Genomic DNA, 27,836 nt, shown 5'->3' with positions numbered 1-27,836 from the left:
CCAAGAGCTGAGGTTTATGGTACTTCTTCCTTTTCTTTCTTCTTAACTGCAGCTGTCTGAAAAACTGTTCGGTAATACGTAATTATTTGTAGATATTGTTTTATTGAGGGAAGTCATTTTATTCATTCCTATGATCTGACTTCATATTTAAAATTGGTAGCATAGTGTTTATAGTCTATACATAAAAAGCACATGAAAAAGCTGCATAAGAGCTACACGCACACAGAGCACATGCATACCTGGGGAACTCTGAGTAAGCTCTGCGGATTGTGCCGATGTCATTTTCTTGGTTTTAATGTTATACTCAATTTGTGTAAGATGTAAACATTGGAGGAGGCTGGGGCAAGGGTACACAGGACTTCTCTGTATATTTCTTTGTAACCTCATGGGACTCTATAATTATTTCAAAATAAAAGTAAGAAAGAAAAAGAGCATAAGCCTTGGAATCAGGCAGACCTGAATTTAAGCAACATAACCTCCCTGAACCTCATCTGTAAAAACGGGATGCCAATAGCTACCTCCTGAAACTGTTTTGAGCATCAAATGAAAATTTGAAAATTGCCAAGCACTGTATAACTGTAAAGTAACATTAGACTTAAAAAACCCAAATGAAATAATTATAAGTATATGCTGTGGCATGGCCACCCCAGAGAGGTCCCCTTTCCCCTGCTTCACTGAAAATTAAACGTCTGGCTGGATGAATGTTTCTGAAACCAGGGGCCAGTAGACCATGGGCTCAAATGCACCTCAGCAACGGTTTGGGTCCATCATCAATTCCTAATGTGTCTGAATATAGGGCCCCATGGGGACTCGGCTGACCATCAAGAAGTCAGGCTGAAAGTTAATCTTAGACTTTTCTTCCTGGAGGCAGAAGCACTGTGGGAACTAGCTCCCACCAGATTTTTCTTAGAGAGAGAAAGCTGCATTCTTCAGTAATTTGTTTGGTTATCATGCTGTATCCTGGGCAAATTAGGACATTGTCATTGCTGTTTCAGAGTCCCTCGTGGTTGGAGAATTGCACCACCATGCCTTCCAGAGTTAGGAAACAGTCTGCAGTTGTATAAGCCTTGATTAACCATTAAAAAAAAACAGCAACCTTTGGAAATGGGTAAATGAAATTAGCTTCACCAGACTTGACATCCATGAAGTCTGTGGAATTATTTAAGTGACATTGAAAAAGAAGAAGGGTTGTTTTTAAACTGAGCAGGCCAGAATGTAATGGCATGAAATATTTAAAGTGATCAAAAGCAAGGACCTACAACCAAGATGAATTTACCCGGCAAAGATATCATTTAAAATTGAAGGAGAAATGAAGAGCTTCCCAGACAAGGAAAAAAAAAAGCTAAAGGAATTTGTGGAATTTAAAGGAGTCAGTGGAATTTATTCCTGGGTTGCAAGGTTGGTACAATATCCTCCAATCAATAAATGTGATATACCACATAAAGAAAATGAAGGAGAAAAATTACATGATCATATCAATAGATGCAGAAAAAGCATTTGATAAAATTCAACACCAATTTATGGTAAAAACTCTCAGCAAAGTGGGAATAGAGGGAACATACTTCAACATAATAAAGTCCATATATGACAGACCCACACTCAACATCATACCCAATGAGCAAAACTAAAAGCATTTCCCGTAAGGTCAGGAACAGGACAGGGATGCTTTCACCACTCTTATTCAACATAGTACTGGAAGTCCTAGCCACAGCAATAAGACAAGAAGAAGAAATAAAAGGCATCCAAATTGGAATGGAAGAAATAAAACTGTCATTATGTGCAGATGACATGATACTGTATATAGAGAATCCTAAAGATTCCACCAGAAAACTACTAGAACTGATAAATAAATTAAGTAAAGTAGCCAGAGACAAAATGAATATCTGGAAATTCATTGCATTTCTACACACCAATAATGAACTATCAGAAAGGAAAACTAAGAAAACAATCCCATCAAAAAGAAACAAAATACCTAGGAGTAAATTTAACCAAGGCTCTAAAAGACCTGTACCTGGAAAATTATAAGGCTCTAAGGAAAGAAATTCAAGAAGATATGAATAAGCAGAAGCACATACCATGTTCATTGATAGGAAGAATTAACATCATTAAAATGTCCATACTACCCACAGCAATCTACAGATTCAATGCAATTCCTATCAAGTTACCAAGGGTGTATTATATGGAACCAGAACAAATATCCAAAAATGTATGTGGAAGTACAAAAGACCCCAAATAGCAACATCAATGTTGAGAAAGAAGAACAAAGTTGGAGCAGTCATGCTACCTGATATCAAACTACACTACAAGGCCAGAGTAATCAAACAGCAAGGTACTTGCATAAAAAGAGACACACAGATCAATGGAACAGAACAGAGACCAGAAATAAACCCATGCCATTATGGTCAATTAATATTTAACAAAGGAAGCAAGAATATACAATTGTGTAAAGATAGTCTAGTCAACAAATGGTGTTGGGAAAATTGGACAGGTACATACAAAAAAATGAAACTGGACGACCTTTTTACACCATATAGAAGAATAAACTCAAAATGGATTAAAGACTTAAATGTTAAACTTGAAATCATAAAAATCCTAGAAGGAAACATAGGCAGTAAAATATCAGACATTTTACATCACAATATTTTTTCTGATATAACTCCTCAGGCAAGGGAAACAAAAGAAAAAATAAACAAATGGGACTATATCAAAATAAAAAGTTTGCACAGCAAAGAAAACCATCAAAAAAATGAAAAGGCAACCCACTGAATGGGAGAACATGTTTGCCAGTGATACCTTTAATAAGGGGTTAATATCCAAAATTTATAAAGAACTTATACAACTCAACACCCTAAAAACAAACAATCTAATTTAAAAAAATGGGCAAAAGACCTGAATAGACACTTCTTCAAAGACCTGAATATGGCCGATAGACATATGAAAAGATGCTCATCATCACTAATCACGAGAGAGATGCATATTAAAACCACAATGTGATATCACCTCATACCTGTCAGGATGGCTACCATCAAATAAATTACTAAACAACAAGTGTTGGTGAGGATGTGGAGAAAAGGGAACCCTTGTGCACAGTAGGTGGGAATGCGGACTGGTGCAGCCACTGTGGAAAGCAGTGTGGAGTTACCTCAAAAAATTAAAAAAGGAATTGCCTTATGACCCAGCAATTCTGCTTCTGGGAATATCAAAAATATCTGAAACCTAATTTGAAAGAATATATGCACCCCTGTTTGTTGCAGCATTATTTACAATAGCCAAAATTTGGAAGCAGCCCAAGTGTCCATCAGTGAATGACTGGATTAAAGACCTGTGGTCTTTACAAAATATAATACTACTTGGCCATAAAAAAAGGAAATGTTGCCCTTGCTGGTGTGGCTCACTTGGTTGGATCTTCGTCCCAGAGCCAAAAGATTGTAGGTTCGATTCCCGGTCAGAGCATTTGCCTAGGCTGCGTGTTTGATCCCCAGGTCAGATGCCTGTGATCCCCAGTCCAGGCGTGTACAGGAGGCAACCAGTCAATGTTTCTCTCTCACCTAGATGTTTCTCTCCCTTCCTCTCTCTCTAAAAGCAATGAAAAAATGCCCTCAGGTGAAGATTTTTAAAAAGGATAGGAAAAAAAGAAGGAAATCTTAATCCTTGCATCAGCATGGATGAACTTGAAGAGTTTAATGCTAAGTAAAATAAGCCAGTCAGAGAAAGACAATCACCGTATGATTTCACTTATATGTGGAACCTAATGAACAAAATAAACTAACTAAAAAAGAAACCAGACTCATAGATATATAGAACAGACTGACAGGGTCAGAACATAGGGGTTAGGGGGACTGGGTGGCAAAGGTGAAGGGATTAAGCAAAATAAAAGTATTTTCATAAGCTACATTTATTATTTACTCCTATCTTACATACTGGTAAAAACAGACAATGGAGAAGCACAGGCTTAAGTAGAATCCAAGAAGCTCTGGCAACCAGACTTTTGGTTTCTTCCTTCCGCTGTTATTTAATTCAGATGCCAAACCCATCCTGCCAAGCCGCTAGGTCCCTCTGTGCTTAGGCACATCCCCAACAAGAATAGGTAGTGTTAAGCAGACAAAAGTCTGTATTACAGTCATCTTTCTGGGCTTCTGTTTTTTTCTTACTGTTGCTTTGTGTATTTAATGAAGGGCTTCACACATAACACTTACCAGTCAAGGTTGGGGTGGAGCTGGGCAGGAACAGAGCTGCCAAGCTTCCTCAGTGTGGCAAACAGAAGCTGTGCAGACTTCTGCTTCGAAAGCCCAGGGCAGTGAGAAGCAGTGTGAGCAGAAGAGAATCCATAGTCGAAAACGACATGAGTAGGAAGAGTGAGGTTTTTGCATTAACCCCCCAAATTCTAGATTAAGAAATCAATGTAGGACCAATAAATGCAAAAGTATTTACCAAGGTGGGGAGTATAACCGGGGAAATCATAATTCCAAAACATATAAGAAAGCTAGTAAGAAAAAGTTAGGTTAGAAAAGACGTTTAGATTTGTGTTGGCATAGTCTACATATTACTCAACCCAAGAGGGTCGCAGCTTGGAATGTTCATTGAAGAACAAGACATGGTTGTAGCAAAGTAGTTTTATTTACTTGCAGCAAGTAGAGGAGACAGGGTTCATATGCAAAGCTCTGTCTTCCCTGAAGGGTGGTTAAGCCATTGCTTATATTCATATTTAGTCAATTACATGTTGATTTCTTTTTTTGCAGTTGGCTGCACTTACCTGGTTGAGTTCTTGTCAGGCTCATCCTGTTTACAGCTGGTCTGCAAACTACTATGCTGCATTTTAGCTTTTAGCAAGACTAGCATTGTGTAAGACTGGCCCAGACCTGGAGACCCTTGTCCTGTCTCACAATCCCTCCCCGCCCCCCAGATTTTTCACTCCTCCTTGTTAGGGAATGGGGATGAGGGTCACCCTTCTGTGCCAGCTTCCTGGTGAACATGGACGGGGTACATCTTTGAGATCTGGCAGTGAAATTCTCTGGCTGCCTGACTTACGAAAGTCTTCGGGTCCCCTAAGTTCTGAGATTCCTGAGGACAGGAGTGCATAGGGACAGCATTACTCTAACAGGAGACATGTGCCACAAGAGGTGAGGCAGAAGCTGGGGAAAAATCAAGGGGACTGAGAACCCACCACTCATAAACGTACACTCTGATGGGGATCTCCTGAGAAGATGGACCAGAGTGGCAGCCTCCCTAAGGACGAAGGGCTCTAAGCCTCTGAGAATTGATGCCAGCCAGGGAGTGAAGGGAGCAGGTACTGTCATATTTGAATCTCCTTCCAATACAGTCCAGGACGCCAAGCCATGATTTTTATTCAGAAGTCACTTAGTGAGCTGCTAGGTCTATCCAGGACTTTGAAGGACAAGTAGAATCTGGGCAGGAAGTGACTACGCAGAAAGAACAAGATCAGTGGACGAAGCACAGCAATCCCAGAGGGGGAAGGGATGCGAGATATGAGTTCTACACAAAACCAGTCGGTGTCCATGGCTTCTCAAACACAGTGATGCTTCCGTGTGGCCGAGTGAAGAGCTGCACCGCACAAGGCACCTTGGCCGGGGAAGGAGGGAGTCCTGACAAGGCCCTCTGCATCTGCTCTTTTGGGACAGTGCACCCCAGAAAAGCCCCTGTGGTGGCAGCAGGCACCCCCGGGGAATGTAAACTCTGCATGTGTAAGTGTACACATGCACACACAGGAGGAGGGTAAGGCCAAACACGTGAGGCCACCGTGTTCAGGCCCAGCCCAAGGCCCTCTGTGTTGAGACATCCTGTTAGATACCACCCCTGGGCAGGCCAGCTACACAGCCGCAGTTCAAAGACTAAAGCCCTTCTGAAAATCAGCGTACAGGGAGGAAGCATCACCTACTTGCAACCTCTTTATCCCCCAAACCCACTGCCCAGTAGGTGCTGGGATGGGCCTTGAAATGAGCAAATCACCTGAGGTCTGTGTAACCCACAGTTGTCATCTTTCACAGACTGTGGTTCCTCCACCCCTTGTCCCCACTTTGGAAACATTAGGAGCTCAACACTAAAAACGAAATAGCTGCAGGCACAGGCAGTAATGAAACAGGAGGGAGAAGTAAGGAGAGTCAGTGACGCCATGAGGGGCTCCTCCCCTCTTCTCCCTGGCCAGAGCCCCACACTAGCAGTCACCGCCTGCTGCTGTCACAGGCCTTGGCTCCACCCTCTGGCTTCCGGACTCCTATGGAAGGTGGGCTGAGAAGGCTTCCCCAAGCCTTTCCCACCCTGACCCAGGCAGGTGGGATTGTGGGAGGCAGAGGACAGGCCCAGGATGCCTGGTTTAACAGCTCGGCTCACCTGCCACAATTCAGACCCAATCTGCAAAAAGGAAGGTTCTGGGTGGTACGGCCTCTTTGCACCTATCTCCCTTCCAGCTCCCACCTTAGTAGTGCAGTGTTCTGTTCCTAAGCTTCCATGGCTGCCTCTGGCTGCGACAAAACACTGGGCTGCTCCACCTTGCCGCGTCCACAGCAGGGCAAGTGCCCAGGTCAGCCCATCCCATTGCCAGTCAGCAGGCTCCCAAAACCATAGGGGCCCATGCCCAGGCCGAGTGGGGGCCATGCCCCAAAGAGGGACATAGCTTAGAAGCACCCTGTCTTGCTTGTGGATACAGAGAGCAACATCCCTCACCTCGACCTGTCCCACCCCCCAGCTAACCCACAGCTGTGAAAGAGAGGGGGCAGCTAATGGACTGTTGCTTGGGAAAGAAGCCAAGGTCTGAGGAGGCTTGTGGACTGACTGGGCTCTGACACAAGGGAATGCATGGCTGTGCCCCTGCCCAGAGTCAGCGATCTCAAAACCGTCCTTGCAGATGAGTGGACAGGGAACCAGTAAATTACTCAAGACCACTCTAAACTCTTCCCGAAAGCAAGTCATATCCCCATGTTACTTCCACCTTCTCCTTTTCTGGTACCAATCCAATCAGACAATCTTAGATTTATTTAGTTGTCAATATTCCTAGGATATTTGGCTTCTGTTACCACACCTTTGGTAAAATTTCTGAAATCACACCTGCTAATAGAACATTTCTTTGTGTCTTCAAATGAGACCCTATGAAGAGATGGGCATGTAATTTTTTCCTTATCCTTCGGGGCAAGAGAAGCTGTGGGAGTCTTACTCAAACATCTCAGATAAAACCGGGAATTCTTTCCCTGTAACCCCAAGCATATATCTTTACACTGGTAGCCATAGACTGGCCTCTGAGTCCCACAGCCAGAGCTTTGCCACTCAATCTTGCTTGTCCCAGATCACCTCCACTGGAAGCCATGAGCTCCCTTGCCTGTCCCCCTCAATGAGGGTGGTGTGGCCTGTCTGGTGGGAACCTCCTTGTTGCTGAGAGAACTGCTAGGTGCCCTTCCAGTTTCCTGTCATGGCTTCCATTCTGGTGCACAGAAAGTGCACTCCTTGGATGGAAGCGGGGCGGGAGTTGTGGGCAAGAAGCTTCCGTGTGGTCAGTAAGTGCTGAAACCCAAGGAAGCAAAGAAGCTGCGCTTAGACATCAGAGCCTCCCAAACCCACAGGAGACTCCCAGCCTGGAGCAAGGCTGCCTGATACAGGGCAGGCAGTTTCCTACCATTGACACATTTGTTATATTTCCTAATTTATGTAAGCATTTAGTTTATTTAAGTCAAATATACAGAGTTCTTTTTATCCAGTTCCGAAGGATACACCCCAAGGAGCTGCATTCAGGGGTGAATCTGAGTTTCACATGTACAGGTAAGACAAGCAAGGCAAATGCACAAAGAACACCAAAGTTAGACAACCAGACCAGGGACCATCAGCAGAGCACGTCTGATTTTGTCCTGCAGGCACTCCTCACCTCTCCAGAGTGAGATTGAGGTTGGACCCTGAATCCAGCATCTGGAGACAGTTCCTGCCTGACGACCAACCAGAAACAAACACACTCCAGAGCTGCAACTACCTTTCCAACGACCCTAGACCCAAATCAGGAATAGAAACACTAATTAAAGGGACCGCAGGGGCTGCCTACCCCCTCCCTTCCAAAGTGCTGAACAAAACAGGTTCAGGTGGCCACTCTGCTTTGCTGTGGAGGCAGGCCAGGTGGCCATCCAGTGGTCAGCACGAACGGGAGTCTCCTATAGAACAAATCCTCCATCCAGTGGAGACACAACGAGTAAGCCCTTGGCGAGCCGCTGCTGCTGACTGCTTTGCCAAGTGTCCGCACCAGGCCGGGAAGGAGTCACTTAGGGGAGTTCCATCTGAGCTGCCAAATTTGTTAATGAGCTCAAAAGGGGCTGGCCAATTGGGGTGTTCCATTCAAGAACGAGAAAGAAGTGGTTGTTACAAGGTGGTGTTATGTACTTGCAGCAAGTAGATAGGGGGTTCATATGCAAAGCTGTCTCCCCTGCAGGGTGGTTTAGCCATTTCTTATTTACACTATTTAGTCAATTACATGTTGATTTCTTCTCTGCACTTGGCTACACTTACCTGGCTGAGTTCTTATCAGGCTCATACTATTGATAACTGGTCTGCAAAATACTGTGCTGCATTTTAGCATTTAGCAAGAACAGCATTTTCTAAGACTGGCCCAGACCTGGAGACCCTTGTCCTGTCTAACACATAGGTTATTAAGAGGGGGACAAGGAAGTTGACTAACATGAAGAACAGTCATCGCTGCTTGTGTGATGTGGCCACTGCCCAAGACAGACGACCAAGATGGAGAGAACATGCATCAGACTCCAGGTGATAATTCTGACATCTTTTTGGCGTTTGGCCTGGAACTCAAAGATGAAATGAGACTACAACCGGTCCATGAGAGCGATCCCTAACATGGTGATGAATGCCCCTCCTTGTCCTCCAGACCAGATGCTCAGAGTGAAAAAGAAAAGCTATGAAGGAAAGCCACTTACTACCTGCAACAAAAATCAAGATATGTTTTTATCATCATCAGAGAACTCATTTCCATAAAAGGCCTTCCATCCGTATCCCCACAGGGTGATCCTGGTTGTGTGGTTCGCAGGGACTTGGCAGACTAAACACGACGCGGTCGCTGTGCCTCTGGGGCCATGCCCTGGGGAAGCCCTGCAGTGGAAAGGGAGATTCGCTCTGGTTGCTGGCAGTGGTGCTGTGGTACTTCCTGCCCTTCCTGTTGCCAGCTGGAGGCTGAGAGCGTGACTCAGAGGGGCTATTCGCATCACAGCCTCTGCGGAGCTGGAGAGGAGCCAGGGGCTGATGAGAATTCTTTCCTCCTGAATGAACCCGCAGGATGAAGGAAGAGCTATGGGCTATGAGCAAGCAGGCTCCTTCATAAAAATTTACAAAAACAAAAAAAGCTAGGTTGGAAGTGAGCGGAGAGGTGAAGGAATGGTTGCTACAACTCTGACCGAGGGGCAGGCATTGTGCTGGGTGCTGCAGGGCCCCGATTTTATTGCAAGTCCTCAGCACCGTGTGAGGAAGATGATGAGTGTCCCTTGTTTCATCCCTGGTGTGGCGGAGACTCTGAGAGGTTAAGTGAGTTTCCCAAGGGTCACACAACTAGTAAATGGTGACACTGGGATTTGAAAGTAGCCATTTACTTAACGGCAGTTTACTTATCTAACTTAACCTATCCACCCAATTACTTACTTCATCTGCTTAACTAACTAGCTGTTTGCTTAATCTCTCCTATTCTAAATTCCCTCTTCTGCAGATGGGATGTAAACCAAGTGAGCTCACAGGCAGTTTAGGAAAGGAGAAGTGTCTGGGAAACACCTAGCAAGGTGCCTGGCACCGAGCAGATTCCTAGTGATTTTAGTCTCCCATGTTGTCCAGTGTTTATAGATAGAATGTTCTGTGTAAAAGATGAAAAGGGGCTGAAGGAAGGTCAGATTTGGGTCTTGAATGGAATAGCTTTTCCTAATCTCACAGGTATCCGTCTTGGCCTGAGGACAACAGATTAGGGCCAGGTGCCGTTCCCTGCTTTCTCATTCCTTTGAATCCTGCCAGCTTTCATTTACCTTCCTAGTTCTCAAGGGAACTGTATGAACTCTGACTACATTGCTGTGTTCGCCCTCTATGATGTTTGAAGTCTAGTCATTCTTAGAGCTAATAAGAGGTTCAGAGAATCCACCAAATTCTTGAGGAAGCCCCCAACCAAGCTCTCTGAAGAATTTCCAGAATGAAGTTTTTCAAACTTTCCTAGGTACTGCAGCCCTGAGAAGCTCACTGAGAAGGCAGACCCTCAGACCCCGTCGTCAGAGATTCTGATTCAGAAGGTCTGGGGTGGGGCCCAGGAACCTGAGCTTTCACTTGCATGTTTGGTGGCAGGAACGCAGATGGGACAAGGACCGTACTTCAATCACATGGGCCTAGAAGCTATATTCATTGGCCATGAGGACTTGGGATAAAGGTGAACTCATTAAGGTGGATACAAATCTCTTAAGCTAAGAGAGACCCCCAAATTCAGAGGCAATAGGGTGTGATTATATTAATCTATGAGAATGCATTTTTACTGCAGGAGCTAAAAAGAGAAAATAAGAAGAAGAAGACCACTGTTGGCTTTGCTCTTGGACGTGACTGAAATATTTGATAGGTCCATTTTAGGTAGCTTATTCAGCTCAATTTAACACATAGCAGAGCAGTGCTCTGGGTTGGAAATATGGAAATAATTCTAACATGGAGCCCAAACTCAGGAAACTTACACGTTTCATGGGGAAAATGACATATTTCCAAAATTGTAGTATAAAGCAAAATGACACACCTCAGGAAAAAGGGATATAACATATTAAAGGGCAGTGTATAACTACTATATCTGTAATGTTTTCAGGAGGTGACATTTGAACTTAACTTTAAAGAATAAATACAACTGTGACAGGTGGATAAGACAAGGAAGGACATTCCAGGAAGGGGAAGCATGTGAAGTTGCAGATGCCTGAAGGAGCACGGGCTCTTCTGGGCGTGGTTTCGGAAAGCTAGGAAGATGGACCAAAGACAGGCTGCCGCTGAAGGCTTCGACTGACGGTTGTTGCCAGGGAGGGCACCTATGCATGAGAAGGTAGCTCTGGGAAGACAATGAAGAGTAGATTAGGTGAAGGTAGGCAGACTGACCAGCTGCCCACCATTGCCACAGTCTAGGTGAGTGCCAAGAACCTACTAATGGTAGTGTCAAAAAATAGAGAGGGGCAGGGTTCGTACCCATTAATTCAGATGTTCTCCCAAGTGCCTGGAATATACTAGACTGCCTGAAAAAGTTTGATGAATGAAGTAGATCAAGGCAGAGGAGAAAAGGGGAGAGATTTAATAAGGAAGGAGAGGAAGATATTGAAGATATCTTGGAGGTTTTCATCTTGGATTCCTCATGGATGAATTTGTTGGCCAGGATGGAGCACTCAGGAAGCACAGTAGAAAGTGCGGCCTTGTGAAGGCTGGGTCCAGCGTTTGTAGAGTTTTACAGACCTATGACAGCAACCAGCACCCTCTCTTTCTGTTAGCCGGGCTACCTCTGCCCAGGGGCTGTAGCCCGCCCCACAGCAATGCGTCAGCCCCACTGGCTTTGAGGTTAGGTGGGACTTATTCATGAATTAGGTTAGGAACCAAAGATTAGTCTGGTAAAGCACTTTTCAAATTTGTGATTTTGTTTAGTTGTTAAGATTTACAGACACGTAAAAACCAGGTTACACTAATATGCGTTGAGGTTAAAATCCCATGAAATCAAACAGCCTGAGAAAATTCACAATGTATGGGGAACTTCTTTTAATGTTCTAATACAATTATTTCCTTCACGTTTCTTGGCTTGGGAATGAGAGAAAGGTATCTTGTGATATGTTCCTCACTTTTGAGAACTTATTCAGAACTACAGGCTTGCAAATCTTTGTTAAAACAATGTTGCAACGTTTGCAGTTTTTTAAGAAGTTATTTCCCCCAAAACCAAAAATTATAGCGTTTAGAATATTCATCTAGCCTATAAAAAACAATTTAACTGGTAAAAACATTAAACTAATTACTAACAATGCTAGCTGGGAAATTTTAAATTATAGGTCAAAGAGACCCTGGGAGAATTTTGAAATAGTAAAAGTCTGCATGTGGGACTCATTCTCCTATCTTTCTCTAATCACTCCATTTCTACAAAGCCTCAGAACCACTCAGGCCGGTCTCTTTAAGCCTGTCCTTCTCCAAAGGGCTTTGGTCAACAGAATGTTCTAAAGCATTCCTCTCCCCTCCTTTCCTTTTCAAAATCCCCCATCCAGTGCAGCTGGTCTGGACTGGAGACAGGAGAAAATCTGAATGAGCTGGTTCACAGCAGTGCGTGGAGAATAAGTGACTGACAGCCCCTTTACCCTCCAACTGTGTGCCTGCTGTTTTTAAAAGGGGCTGCCAATACATGCATACATACATGCATGCATACATACATACATACATAAAAAGGGGCTGCCTTATTTTCCAAAGGGATCTAGGCAATGGCTTCTTCAGGTGCATCAGCGAAGAGCAGGAGAAGAGGCGATGCGCTGGAAAGGCCAGTGAGTGAGATGGAGCCAAGGGCAGACCAGCCAGCATTCCACCCTGGAATCTGCTTCCAGGAGAGATTCTCGAAGTGGTCTTTTCAAAAGTTCTTCTTATTCTTCACATCAGAGCCCATGAAATCTCAAAAATAAAAAAATAAAAAAGGGAGGGTTACCCCCTTTGCTCCAGCGGTCCCAGCAGCGGAGAGAGGGAGGCAGAACAGCCCTCCCCAGGCTGAGGGTTTGCACTCGGTACTGTGTCTCTAAGACCACCCCAGGCTGAGGCCGGAGGGGACCGCCCTGCGGAGAGGTTGCCCTTCCTTTCTTTCCTACTATCCTCGCCTGCACCCCACCATTCTGTAACTTCTCAGTGGTTCTTCCTTGTCATACTGCTTCATTTATTTTCCCAGGTTTTCAAAATTTACAATGCCAGAAAATGCTTAACCTTAAACCCTTCTCAGAGTGATTGCTCTGTCACACTTGAAATGGTTCAACCCCTTATGTGCCTTACCTTTTTCAAAATGAGGTCCAATTGCTTTTCCTTTAAAGACGTGGCATAATGTAGTCAGTAATACTTTCATCTTAAATTATCAGATACCATCACCTTAAAGCATTGGAACTGAAATTGGTTTCCTAGTGCTGACAGTGAATCAGCGCTAGGTGTTAGACCAGAGGAGTCAGACCCGACCTTGGATCAGGAACCTGTTTTTTTTGTGAGTGTTAATTTCATTTGTTTGTTTGTTTTTAGAGAGGGGGGGGTGGAGGGAGAAAGAGAGAGAGAAAAACATCAATGTGCAAGAGAAACATCAATCAGTTGCCTCTCACACACCCCCAACCAGGGACCTGGCCCATGACCCAAGCATGTGCCCTGATTGCCTGACTGGGAATCGAACTGGTTACCTTTTGGTCTGCAGAGCGATGCCCAACCCACCCAGCCACACCTGTCAGGGCAGCAACCTCAGTTTTTGAGTTCTGGCTAGGGAAGAATTCAGAACCAAAACTCAAACTCTAAGAGATAGTTCATTTAGAAAGTCACAGAGGCATAAGAAGTGAGCTGTAGAAGGAATGGGCTCGGGAAACAAGTTACAGAGGCAAAAGAAGAGCCCTTGGAGCTTAGGGGAGAGAGAGGTAGGGAAAATGTGCCTGGGGGAAGGGGCTGGGGAAAGGCCCTGCATGCTCCAAGGAGCCACACTGGGTCCTCATCTTGAGGGTATTTATCTGGAGTTCTCAGAGGTGGATCCCAATGGAATAGTCATCAGTTTCCAGGTGTGTCTTTTTCAGGGTGTGGTCACTACTGATTGGTTGGCACCAGGACAGGAGGCTATTAGTCATAGCAGCTGGTCCTGATGTCAGCCATGGTGTCGTTTGCCTGGTTTTATTGCTTTTCTGGGCCTGGAACTGAAACACAACAGAGACCTCGACATATTTGATTTGGGTCAGAACCTCATTGTCCTGGGGGTTTAATACTAAAGGGCTATTCTCCAGCCCCCTGTCCGTTCCCCTTTAAGGGGGTCTAACCTGTATGAGTACCAACATGCTAGGGGAGGAAGGTCAGGAGAGGGTCTGCACTGCATGACCAGCAATATGCTAGGGGTGGAAAGGTTACGTGGGGGCGAGGTCATTGTTTACCCAGGTTTGTTTGTTGCTAGGAGCAACCCAGAGTCTTCCTCCCCTTGACCTTTCCTACCTGGCCTATCATCGTCGCTTTACTCCTGTCTAACTCCCTACCACAAGGGCATCCCTAAAATCAGAATGTGAAATCATGTAACTTCAAAGAAAACTAATTGGATTCAGTTTAAATGTTGTTATCTCTCCTTCGGGGAAGAAAAAAACTGTAATAATCAATTGGAAATTAGCTATTAAAAATGTAGTTCCCTTTAGACAGTAGATTAATACTTTTAAAAAGATAGAGTCTTCAGAGAAATTGAAATATTTTTTTACAAAATTCCTTCAGGCTAGACACTTAGCCTGTTTTCTCAATCTTGAAACATGTTTTTCTTCAAAATACAGTGGAAACAAAAAACCAGATTATATTTGTTGAGAAGAAATAGGAAGTCATAAGAAAGGTGATCCTAGAGAACCTGTGTGTGGGGGTTGGTGCCACTCTGAACCTGAAGAGAGGCTGGGGTGGAGATGCAGGTACAGGGAGTGATGTTGGGCTCACAGCACTTGCCAACCTGCCTGCCTTCCCTGCCACCCTTTTTCTTCAGCTTAAAATTAACATAAAGGGGAAGGCGCTCTTCCGCTTGATTGGCCTCCCAGTAGGGTAGTTTATGGGTTGGTTCCCTTTTAATGCACCAATTGGCTGAGAAAATCCCTCATTTAGGATTCCCTAAGGACAACTCCAATTCAGCGTGACTAAAGGGAAACAGAATATAATTTCACAATGAACTTGTTGCTCTGCTTTAAAGAACATCATTTCATAATTCTATGAGGCTCATAAGGAATCCCGAACAGAGATATAGCAGTAAGTGGTGGGTTGGTCTGTGGTCAATTTTCTTGGTGTACTATAGCAATAAAAGGACTAGTACTTGAAAAAAGAAAGCATTTATTTGAATATGCTGTTTTCCAACTAGAGTTTTTAGAAGCTTAATTCAAAATTTTCCCAAAAGTACTCTGGCTACAATTTAGCTTCCTTCTCAAAATCAGAAGCAACACAACTGTAAATGTCATTTATTGAGCCTTTTCTTCATGCTAAGCATTTTAATACACTATCTCTCATCGCCACAACAACCCTCTCATGTAGATGTAATTGGCCTTATTTTGTAGGCAGAAAACTAAGGTGCAGAGGAATCCTGCCAAGGCCACTTTTAAATACAAAGGAAGCCAGGGATTCCCACCCAGGTCTGCCTCTCACACCCAGTTCTTTCACTCTCCAGGGTTTTCAAATTACAGGTCATAGTGGTGACAGTGAACTCAGTTTGGTGGGTTCACAAGCATTTAAAAATAAATGAATGACAAGATGATTGAAATCATATTAAGCATCTTCTTGGGTCACAATGGCATGAAATTAGAAGTAAACTACAATAAAAAACTCAAAAACACTCAAAGACATGGAGGCTGAATGGCATGTTATTAAACAATGAATGGGTTATAAATGAGATCAAGGGAGAAATAAAAAATTATCAGGAAACAAATAAAAATGAACACACAACAACCCAAAATCTGTGGGACACAGCAAAAGCCGTCCTGAGAGGGAAGTTCATAGCATGACAGGCCTCCCTCAGGAAGCAAGAAAAATCTCAAATAAACAATCTAATGCTACATCTAAAAGGACTAGAAAAATAGCAACCAATAAAGCCCAGAGTAAATAGAAGAAAGTAATAAAGATCAGAACAGAAATAAATGACATAGAGACTGAAAGAATAATACAAAACATCAATAAAACCAAGAGCTGGTTCTTTAAAAAGAAAAACAAGATTGACAAACCTTTAAACAGACAGACTGATCAAGATGGAAAGAGAGAGGACCCACATAAATAAAATCAGAAATGAAAAAGGAGCCATAACAACTGACATCACAAAAATACAAAGGATTGTAAAAAAACAAAAACAAAAACAAAAAAACAAAAAAACCAAACTATGAACAACTATATGCCAACAAATTGGACAACCTGGGCCAAATGGATACATTCCTAGAAACATACAATCAGAAAACATGAATAGACCAATTACAACTAATGAAATTAAAGCAGTAATCAAAAAATTCCAAGAAAACAAAGGTCCTGGACAGGATGGTTTCACAGGCGAATTTCACCAAAATTGAAAGAAGAACTAATACCTCTCCTTCTCAAACTATTCCAAAAAATTCAAAAGAAGGGAAGACTTTCCAGCTCCTTTTTATGAGGCCAGCATTATCATAATTCCAAAGCCAGATAAAGACTACAAAGAAAGAAAATTATAGGCCAATATCCCTGATAAACATAGATGCTAAAATCCTCAACAAAGAATTAACAAACCAAATCCAGCAATACAGTAAAAAGATCATACACCATGACCAATGGGATTTATTCCTGGGATGCAAGGTTGGTACAATATTTGCAACTCAATAAATGTGATACATCAAATAAACAAAATGAAGGAAAAAAATTACATGATCTTATCAATGGATGCAGAAAAAGCTTTTGACAAAATCTAGCACCCATTTATGATAAAAAACTTCCAGCAAAGTGGGAATAGAGGGAACACACCTAAACATAATAAAGGCCATATATGAAAAACCTACAACCAATATACTCAATGGGCAAAAACTAAAAGTGTTTCCCTTAAGATCAGGAACAAGACAGATGTCTGCTTTCACCACCCTTATTCAACATAGTATAGGAAGTCCTAGCCACAGCAGTCAGACAAGAAGAAGAAATAAAAGGCATCCAAATTGGAAAGAAGGAAGTAAAACTGTCATTATTTGCAATAAGATGATACTGTATATAAAAAGCCCTAAAGACCACCAAAAACTACTAGATCTAATAAATGAATGTGGCAAAGTAGAAGGATACAAAATTTATATTCAGAAATCAATGGTTTTATACATCAATAATGAATTATCAGAGAGAGAAACAAGAAAAGAATTCCATTTACTATTGCAACAACAACAACAATAAAAAATAAATTTATTAGGAATAAATTTAACCAAGGAGGTAAAAGACCTGTACTCAGAAAACTATAGGACAATGAAGAAAGAAATGGAGGAAGATACAAATAAGTGGAAACATATACAATATTTACTATATTCATGGATTGGAAGAATTAACATTATTAAAATGTCCATACCACTGAAAGCAATACAATTCCTATTAAAATACTGATTGTATATTTTATAGATCTAGAACAAATATTCCAAAATTTTATATGAAACCAAAAAACACCCAAGTAGCCTCAGCAATCTTGAGAAAGAGGAATAAAGTTGGGAGTATCACAATATGTAATATCAAACTATACTACAAGGCCACTGTAATCAAAACAGCATGGTACTGGCATGTGAACAGGCTTATAAATCAATGTAACAGAACAGAGAGCCCAGAAATCAACCCACACCTTGATGGTCAATTAATATTTGGCAAAGGAGGCAAGAGCATAAAATGGAGTAAAGACAGTCTCTTCAATAAATGGTGTTGGGAAAATTGGACAGGTACATGCAAAAAAATGAAATGACTAGGTTATTACACCATACATAAGAATACACTTAAAATGGATAAAAGACTTCAATGTAAGTTACAAAACCATAAACACTGGCCTGGCCAGGCAACTCAGCTGCTTCAAGTGTCACCCAATATACCAAGGTTGCCGTATATATCCCCTGTGAGGGCACATACAGGAACCAACCAATGGCCCTGAGTTTCGTGGCTTAGTTGGTTGGGTGGCATCCCACAAAGCTAAAGGTCACTGGTTCAATTCCCTGTCAGGGCACATGCCTGGACTGTAGGTTTTGTCCCCAGATAGGATGCATGCAAAAGGCAACCCATCAATATTTCTCTCTCTTCCCTCTCTCTAAAAATGAATAAGTAAAATCTTTAAAAAAATCTACCAATGAATTCATAAATAAGTGGAACCACAAATCATGTTTCTCTCTCTTCCTCTCTCTCTCTTTAATACAACTTATCTCATTTTCTTCCCTTTTCCCATAAAAACCCTGAGCCCCTGCCTGCAGGGGGCTGAGGACACTATTTGGACTTTTTCATGAATCTCTACTTCCTGACTTGCAGTTCCTTTGATTCCCAGATAAACATTTTGTTCAGTTATTGCCTCCTAGATTTTTATATCTGTCGTGTGTGTGTGTGTGTGTGTGTGTGTGTGGTTTCCCCACCACTACCAAGCAATGAACTTGATTCTGACACCATGTACAAGGAGATAGCATTAGATCCCACAGGTCAGAGGCTCAGGCCTATGAGATTCCCTCACTCCCTTACACAGCAGTCAGAAGTCCAAGTTGTCACTGGTGCTTCTGTCTAATCAGCTATAGATCAGAGGTTCCCAGGACCCGAACCTTGGGTTAGATTAATTGGCTAGAACAGCTCACTCAGAGAAACATTTTACAAGATTATCAATTTATTAAAAAAGGACATATTTCAGGAACTGCCAGGTGAAAGGGATGCATAGGGCAGGGTATGGGAAGGGCACGGAACTTCCATGCCCTCTGAGCAAGCCAGTCTCCCCCAGTGTCCGCACGTCCACCAAATGGGAAGCTCTCCTTGTTTTTTTGGTTTTTGTTGTTGTTGTTTTACAGTTCATTTTTATTGTATTTTTTCCATTACCATTTATCCCCCCATTCCCTCAGCCACCTCCACCCAACCCCTCCCCGTTTTTTGTTAAATTTATTGGGGTGACATTAGTTAATAGGATCATAGAGGTTTCAAGTGTATGTTTCTGTGATGCACGATCTGTATATTGCATTGTGTGCCCACCACCCAAGTCAAAGCATCTTGAGTCACCATGAAGGCTTCATTGCACAGGCAAGATTATTTAACCCATTGGCCATTGCGATTGAACTCAATCTCCAACCTCTCTCCCTTCCCTGTGAGGGTGTGGTGGGGGGGTGTTTCAGAGGACCTGAAAGTTTCAACCCTCTAATTATGCATTTGGTTTCCTTGGTTACCAGACTCTATCCTTACTAAGTCCTTTCCAAAAGTCACCTCATTAACATAAACTCAGGTGGGTTTGTTATGACTATCCGGATATTTGTTGCTTTTATCACTTAGATAGGGGTGTCAAACTCATTTTAACCGGGGGCCACATCAGCCTCAAGGTTGCCTTCAAAGGGCTGAATGTAATTTTAGGACTGTATACATATAACTGCTCCTTAACTAGGGGCAAGGAGCTTGGTGCTGCCACTGGGTAGAAACAAGGTGCCGGGCCAGATGAAACAAGGTAGAGGGCCGGATTCAGCCCATGGGCCTTGTGTTTGCCACTGTGACTTAGGAAATTCCAAGGGTTTTAGGAGCTCTGTGCCAGAAATGGGACAAAAACAAAGTACGATATATATATTTTTTATTATAAACCACGAAATGCGTGTGTGTGTTATAAGGTAAATGTTTTTCCTTTGGGTATTTGAAAGCCACTACACTTAAACACAACCAATCTGAGGAAACCTTAGCAAAACCTTGTACAGGCATACTTCGTTTTATTGTGCTTCACAGGTGTTCTATTTTTTTAAAAAAATTGAAGGCAAGACACTTCACCAGCAAAAAGACTATGACTTGCTTTATTTTGATACTTGCTTTATTGTTGTAGTCTGGAACCAGACCTGCAATATGTCCGAGGTATGCCTGTAGGTAACAACTTCACTGCAGGTTTTTATTAAAGCAGCCCTCAGATCTGCTGTGGACTCTTCCCATCACATCTCAGTCATACCTGCGTTGCATTCCATCAAATGGTTGGCAGAGGACACTCCCTCTACCCTGACACCAACTGTCTGACATGTGGCCACAAGAACATGGGTTGCTACAACCAAGTCCATGCCCAGGCATTTCAGGAAGCCCGTGAGGGCATCCCATGCATGACAAAGTCTGTGAGTTAGAGGAGTGTCATCATTCAGTGTAAAAGATGACAAGGTCCACACCTGCACCTTGAGTCATGTTGTTTTTCCGTCACTAGGTGGTCATGAAATAAGAGCTTCAATCCACCACACTGACAAGAGATCAATAGGGTTGGAAAGAGCACAACTCACTTTGTCAGCAGTAGCAAGTTTCACAGCGGGAGGGAGTCTCGTTAGTAACAGCGGCTAATCTGTATGGCCCTGTATTTAGGATCCAAAGATGGATGAGGCTGGGGTTCAAAGTCCACGGGGGTTTAGGGCACAAAATGTCACAGAGGAGGAACTGGAAAAGGATGTGATGTAACATTAACTGCTACAGTAATTAGTTCAGCATTACCTAGAAAATGTGAACAAAGAGTTGTCTTTGTAGTGCGGTGAAAATAACTAGATTGGTTGGAATCCAGGGACTGGCGTTTACTTGTGTATATTAACTAAAATAAAAAAGATATTCTATCTCTGGCTGTGTGGCTCAGTTGGTTAGAGCATCATTCCACACACCGAAAGGTTGCTGGTTCAATTCCTGATCAGGGCACATGCCTAAGTTGAGGGTTTGATTTCTGGTTGGTGCATGCAGGATACACCGATGTTTCCCTCTCACCTCAATGTTTCTCTCTCTCTCTCTCTCTCTCTCTCTCTCTTAAAGTCAATGGAAACATGTCCTCAAGTGAGAATGAAATTTTATATATACACATATATATTTCATACACATATGAAAAAGATAACATATAATGTCTCTGCTCAAATATATGTAAGAGAGGTAACTAAAAATTCAGATTCTGAAATGATATCCTATTTTAAAAGAAAAAATACATAAACTTGGCATGTTGGAATGTAAGATTCCCCTTGTATTTTAGAGCTGAATGAGCAAAGCTAGTGTCCCAAATACTCCTTTATTTGTTAGCTTGCATTCCAGATATGATAGCAGATTCAGGAAGACATCTGTGAAAAGGACAAGAAGAACCATGATTTATTTTTGGCCACCAAACATTTTTTTAATCGCCGTCCCTGTGGTTGGCATTATGGATAATAAAGAAACTTCACCTTGACCGCTTTGGGGAGAGGACTATCTTCTCACACTGTCAATAGACGGAGAAGCCTCTCACTTCATCTGTTTTGCAAGACTTTCCCATCACTTCCTCAGTCTGGGGAAAGCTCATCCTTCAACTTCCAGCTCTAATTTACAAGGAATCTTTATGTTTATTCATTCAATATTCCTTAATAATACTTTTGCAAGAGGGCCCTTTCTAAATCTATCCTCCCTTCAGTGAAGATGTAAAATAACTCATTTAAACAGAACCTGGCAGGCTGGAAGAACTCAAATCCTGGCCAGTTATCTACTTGTTTATGATTTTAATACTTTTATCATACTCTCTTTGCTATCAATGTTATACAAATTCACTTTCTTGTTAAAATGATATTTTCTTGAGAGCAAACTGAGAGGGAGTCTTGCCTCTTTTTGAGAATTAACTGCCTAGTATTGTTCTGAGAAAGAGCCACTGTGGTAGATAGTGGCAAGGGGTCCACGTTCAAGGGGAGGAAATCAAGGCAGAGAGGGTCAGGGAGCGTGCCCAAGGTCTCAGAGCTGGCATGTCCTGGAGCAGGGCTTCAGACCACCAACTGGCTTTGAGCCTGAACTGGTGGCCACTTTGCACTTCCTAAGGAACCAGCTGCTCTCGGAGGTGGTGTGACAGAGCAGACAGATGATGACAAGTCTGTGAAAGTAGACACCAGACTTACATCATCTCTGTCTCTAGCCTTGGGCAGGATGCAACTTCTCCAGACCTTCATTTCGTAACCAGAAGAAAAAAAAAGTAGATATTTTGTCAAATGATCTCGTTATCTTGTAGCTCACACTCTGAATCTCTAGTGAAACATCAGGAAAGAGGGAGGAGAGCAATGTTAATAGTCCATCACTAAGGAAAAAGAAAACCTACCTGCTTCTTGCTGCTCCTAAAGGAAGCTGGCAGGGCCAGCAGTATCAGATCCACAGAACGGTTGGGGAAAACCCAGGGAAGAAAAAAATTGAAAAGCTGGATAACTGGAGCTCAACTGGAGAATTAAAAACAAACAAACAAAAAATACCAAACAAAGAAATCGAGGGGAAAGAAGATAGATTTAGAGCTCCTCCGCAAATAAAATAGACTGTCTTACCAAAATTTCTTTCGCTTCAGAATGAAGAAGTACTGGAAAGCAGTCACGATGAGTGGGAGCAGCTAGACAGCCCTGAAAACCTCTCTCCCAGCAGGTGAGGTCGCAGACTCCTTTGTGGAAGTCATTTTAACTCCTTGCAGGGGTGCGGGGAAAGGGTAGACTATCCTCTGTTTTGAAACTCATCACCTGTCTTCCCCAGATAAAATCACATATTTATTCTATATACTCAACGTTCATTTATATACCTGAAAACAACTCATGGATCTCATAAAAGCAACAAGCAAGAACTGAAAATGACATACACCAAGTTTCCAAAGATACTCAGTGTTTACAAAAATGAATTATCAAGAAAAAAGAAAATGTAAACTATTGTTGATGTTAATTGAATTGTTTGTTTAAAAGCATTTAGAGGCAATAGGTTCCTAAAAGACAGTTTACACAAGTTTAATGCTAATTTTGGCCTGCAGGAAGGTGTTTACAATGCGTGTGAGTGCTCTGCAGTTCAGTGGTAAAGACCAAAAGCAGAAGAGAAAAACTCACTTAAAATAAAACTTCTCTATATTTGAAACCCGCATCGCATCGTTCACCCTCACACCAGTTGACTTACTGACTCACGAGTTATTTTAACCCCAGGGTCTATCAAGCCCAGCTCTTAGCAGGCCTCCAAAAAAATGCCTGTTCCATCAACGAATAAACACCTTCAGGAACCTGCTCCTTCATTAAAGCCAATGTTAGTTTAATTACACTACTTTATAGTCTTTCACTTCAAGGTGCCAAGAAACATGTAGACTCTTACTGATTGTAATGTATCTTTGAGCTACAGTGAATGGCCAAAGGCCGCATATGTGAAAGTGAGTTTAGTTGGGTTGTCTCTGAAAAGCAGTGCTCGGCAAGGTGGTGTTGTTTTTCTCAAGTAGTGGTATATCTTTTGGGACTTTTCTGTTACTGCAACCCTACCTACTTTTATCATTGTAATTTTACTTTTAGAATTACAGGTCTTTTATTAGTCTTATAATTAGAAAAGTCTTGGTTAAATGGTCCTGTAAGTTAGTTGGTGAATTATTGTATGAATTCACAGTAGATCATTAAATCATATTTCTCATGAGAAGTACAAAGGAAAAGTTACAGCATTTAATGAAACAAAAATACCTTTATGATTCTTGCGAAAGAATGTTGAGAAAAAGCAAAAATAGCTAGTGGACTGAGCCAAAGACGGTGCTGCCAGTGGAAGTGGGGTCCTTCCGGTGTTGCCAGAAAAGCACTTTGCGCGACCCACAAGGGAAAACGAGGTCTGGTGGTTAAGATTTATTTGGGTGAAAATAGAAGGCTGCCCCCAGGTTCCCAAATCTTATCTACGTCTGTCATGCTCTGAAAGTCCAATCTTGCTTTCATCGGGCCCAGGGCCAGTGTCCACATATTGTGCACCATCGATTCAGCCCATCTCTGCCCCAGTCCGGCTAACTTAGTCTGTTCCTGGCCTGAGACACGGGACACGGGAACCAGCAAACGGGAGGAACACGTGTTATGGGGGGCGTGGGTGGGGTCAGGGGAGGGGAGAGAGGCTGAGAGAGGAAGAGGGGCCTTCTTTAGGCTCAGGTTGTATCATCTTGGGCTTGGGAAGGACCAGGCACTTCTTTAAACTAACTAATCAACTCCCCAAGCTTTCATGGGCTCACTGGGCCTACCCACTAACCAATCTATTTTCCCAGATCTTCAGGGTTCTGTTTCTTTTATCCGATCCTATCCTTTTCTCAAGCTAGACAGGCAGGCCTCTATGATTGCCATTTTAGTCCCTACTGTGAGAGCCTCATAGAAGCGCCTCCCTGTGGGCCATTGACTAGCAGTGTGCATGTGCGTACGACCCCCTACTGCCAGCAACCGACCACCCGACAATCTGGCAGGCTGCTGCCTGCATAGGGGAGAGAGAGGTGTTAGTCCCCTTGGCCGCCAATGCTGCTATCTCCTCTGAGTGTACGAAGCTGTAGCTTTCTGGTTAAGCAGGATATGCTCCTTGGTTGACTATGCTTAACATTGTCTGACTTCCTTTGCTTCCTTCCTTTCTTTATTAATGGTTAGCTACCTATGCTAATAATAGACTTTATAAGGCTACTGTTTTTGTTCTACCACCAGCTTTGAATACCTTAAAATCACTAATCTTTGCTGCAACAGTTTATATTTCCTTATTCACTTCTGATTTTAAATATTTGAGTTTTAATGCATAATACCAATAAGCCAGGGTTAGAGTTGGTAAATACAATGTGCTTGGCGTATGGTAAGCATTCAGATTTTATCAAATAAATTATAAACTTTCAAGTAGTATAGGTAAAATGTTATATCAGATGGTGTCCATTAGGGTTCTTTTTTTCCTTTTTATTGAATTTATTGGGATGACACTGGTTAAGAAAATTATACAGATTGCAGGTGCACAGTTCCACAACACATCATCTGTAACTGTATTGTGTGTTCACCACCCCAAGTCAAGTCTCCAAAACTCAACACTGATTTCCCATAATCCCATCTCCACTACCCCAGCCCTCTCCCTCTGTCAATCACCATTCTATTGTCCGTGACAAAAAACGTTCGGAAGTCCTTGGTCCTCCTGAAACTGTTGGAAGAGTTTCAGAAGGATAAATGTTATTTCTTCTTTGAATGTTTGATAAAATTCACCTGTTAAGGCCGCCTGCCCAGGACTTTTGTTTGTTGGGAGTTTTTTTAATTACTGCTTCAATTTCACTGGTTGTAATGTCTATTCAGATTCTCTGATTCTCCCTGATTCAGTTTTGGAAGATTGTATGTTTCTAGGAATTGATCCAGTTCACCCAGATTGTCCAACTTTTTTGCATATTGTTGTATGTAATATTTTCTTCTCCTTTTTCTTCTCTGACTTTATTTATCTGGGACCTCTCTCTTTTTTTCTTGATGAATCTAGTTAAAGGTTTGTCAGTCTCGTTTATCTTTTCAAGGAATCAGCTCTTGGTTTCATTGATCTTTTGTATTGTTTTTTAGATTCTATTTCATTTATTTGTGTTCTAATCTTTATTATGTTCTTCCTTCTACTCACTCTGGGCTTTGTTTCTTGTTCTTTTTCAAGGTCCTTTATGTCTAAGTTTAGGTTGTTTATTTGATATTTTTCTTGTTTCTTGAGGTAGGCGAGTGACACTATGAATTTCTCCTAGGATTCCTTTCCCCTTGTCCCATAGATTTTGGGTTGTTGTGTTCTCATTTTCATTTGTTTCTATGTATCTTCTGATTTCTTCCTTGCTCTAGTTGTTAACCCATTCATTGCTTAGGAATGTATTATGTAGCCTCCAGGTCTTTTGCTTTTTTCACTTTTTTTCTTGTGGTTGATTTCTAGTTTCATACATTTATGGTTAGAGAAGATGCTTGATATGATATCAGTCTTCTTAAATTTACTGAGAATTGTTTTGTGTCCTAACATGTGGTCTATCCTAGAAAATGCTCCATGTGCACTTGAAAAGATTGTGTATTTTGCAGCTTTGGAGTGAAATGCTCTGAAGCTATCAATTAAATCCGTCTGATCCAGTGGGTCATTTAAAGCCACCCTTTCCTTATTGATTTTCTGTCTGGAAGATCTATCCATTGATTTCAAAAAGGTGTTAAAGCCCCTACTATGACTGTATTTCTGTCGCTTCTCCCTTTATGTCCATCAAGATTTGCTTTACACATTTAGGTGCTCCTATGTTGGATGCATAACGTTTACAAGGGTTATATGCTCTTACTGGATTGCTCCCTTTTTATTATGTAGTGTCCTTCTTTATCTCTTAATAGAGCCTTTGTTTTAAAGTCTATTTTGTCAGATGTAGGTATTGCTACCCCAGCTTTCTCCTTCTGTTTACTTATATGAAATGTATTTTTTCATCCCTTTACTTTTATTCTGCGTGTTTCTTTCATTCTGAGCTGAGTCTTTTGTAGGCAGCACATATATGGGTCTTGTTTTCTTACCCATTCAACTGCCATTTGGCTTTTGATTAGAGCATTTAAGCCATTTACATTTAAAGTGGTTATTGATAGGTATGTATTTAATGCCACTTTATTCTTCTATGTTCCTCTGTTTTTTTTTTTAATTGTCCTTCTTCTTGACCCTTTAACATTTCTTATAATACTTGTTTGTTGGTAACAAACTGGCTTTTTCTTATCTAGGAAGCTCTTTAGTTCTCCTTCAATTTTAAATGATAGCCCTGCTGGATAAAGGAGTATTGGTTGTAGGTCCTTGCTTTTCATCACTTTGAATATTTCATGTCAGCCCCTCTGGCCCAAACTGTTTTTGTTGAGAAACCAGCTGGCAGTCTTATGAGACCTCCCATGTGGGACACCGTCTTTCTCTTACGGTTTTTAAGATTTTCTCTTTGTCTTTAATCTTTGCCATTTTAACTATAATGTGTCTAGGTGTGGATCTCTTTGGCTCCATCTTGCTTAGGATTTTCTGCACATCCTGGACTTGTGTGTCTTTTTCCTTTACCAGTATAGGGAAGTTTCAGTCATTATTTCTTCAGATAGGTCCTTGATCCCCAGTTCTCTCTCCTCTTCTGGTACCCCTATGATGCTGATATTGTTACGCTTCATGTTGTTCCAAAGTTCCCTTAAACTATTCTCACTTTTTTTAATCCATTTTTCTTTTTTGCTGCTCTGATTGGGTGTTTTTTTCTACCTTGTCTCCTAAATCACTGATTCAATCCTCTGCTTAATCCAACCTCCTGTTTATTCCTTCATGTATTCTTTTCAGATGCTGTATTTTTCATTTCTAACTACTCCTTTTTTTTATGGCTTCTATGGGCTTTTTCATGTTGCTGAGCATCCTTATAATCATTACTTTGAACTCTATATATGATAAATAGCCTTCCTCTATTTCATTTAGCTCTTTTTCTAGCATATTTTCCTGTTTGTTTTCATTTGGTATCTCTTTCTTTGCTTTCTATTTAGACTGCCTCTTTGTGTCTGTTGCTATGTAACAAGTAGATCTGCTACGACTCCCCATCTTGTAGCCTTATGTAGTAGGTGTCCTGTGGGGTTCAGTGGGGCAGTCTCCCTCAGCATCTTAGCTGGTGCTCTGATAATGTCGCTTGTGTGGGCTATGTGAGCCCTCCGGTTGTAATTGAGTGTCGATTGCTATTGGCCCATTTTTGTGTGGGATCAACCCTCAGGCTAGCTGACATGAGGCCCAACCCCTGACCACAGTGTGCAAGTGGCTGTGCAGGTGCTGAGCACATGAATTGGAATTAGCCCCAGCAGGGCTTGGTGCCTGCCAAGATCTTTCTTCGGATGTGCCATTTCTGAAGCTTATTGGATCCTGCTCTGTTGTTGTCTGAAGCTGGCCACTGGGTGTGCTTATTCTGGGGCCTCCTTGGAGGGACTCTGGTGCAGACCAATGTCAAATACTACCTGTGTCTGGCCCTGGGTAACCTGTTAGGAGTTACCAGCAACCCAGTTTGTGGCTGCCACTGCTAGGCCTGGATGTGCACAGGGAGGACCAAGCTACACACCAAGGCCAGCTTTATTAGCGCCAGTCTAAGGGGTGGTCAGCAAATGTCCTAAAGCACCCAGAGATTCACCTCCACCTGCCTCTGCCTGCCAGCTGCCTGTTAGGCTCAGTCACTGCAAGAGCTTCTAGCTGTACTCCTCAGCAGACATAAGCTACACACGATGGGG

The 27,836-nt window shown here is 42.2% G+C and overlaps 1 protein-coding gene across 3 annotated transcripts in view; it reads left to right on the top strand.

Annotated features, from left to right (window-relative positions):
- Positions 1 to 27,836, top strand: part of MCF2L2 (MCF.2 cell line derived transforming sequence-like 2) — a 213,783-nt gene that overhangs the window by 93,960 nt on the left and 91,987 nt on the right. For all 3 annotated transcript variants that reach the window (XM_053918126.2, XM_053918124.2, XM_053918125.2), the window contains exon 15: positions 22,190 to 22,263. In XM_053918126.2, coding sequence (XP_053774101.1) covers positions 22,190 to 22,263 — 74 coding nt within the window. The remainder of the gene's footprint in view (positions 1 to 22,189; positions 22,264 to 27,836) is intronic.

This window comes from Desmodus rotundus, chromosome 2, assembly GCF_022682495.2.
Source record: "Desmodus rotundus isolate HL8 chromosome 2, HLdesRot8A.1, whole genome shotgun sequence".
NCBI classification, from domain to species: domain Eukaryota; kingdom Metazoa; phylum Chordata; class Mammalia; order Chiroptera; family Phyllostomidae; genus Desmodus; species Desmodus rotundus.
Note: the sequence above shows the minus strand (reverse complement) of the source record. Positions and strands in the feature narration are given on the sequence as shown.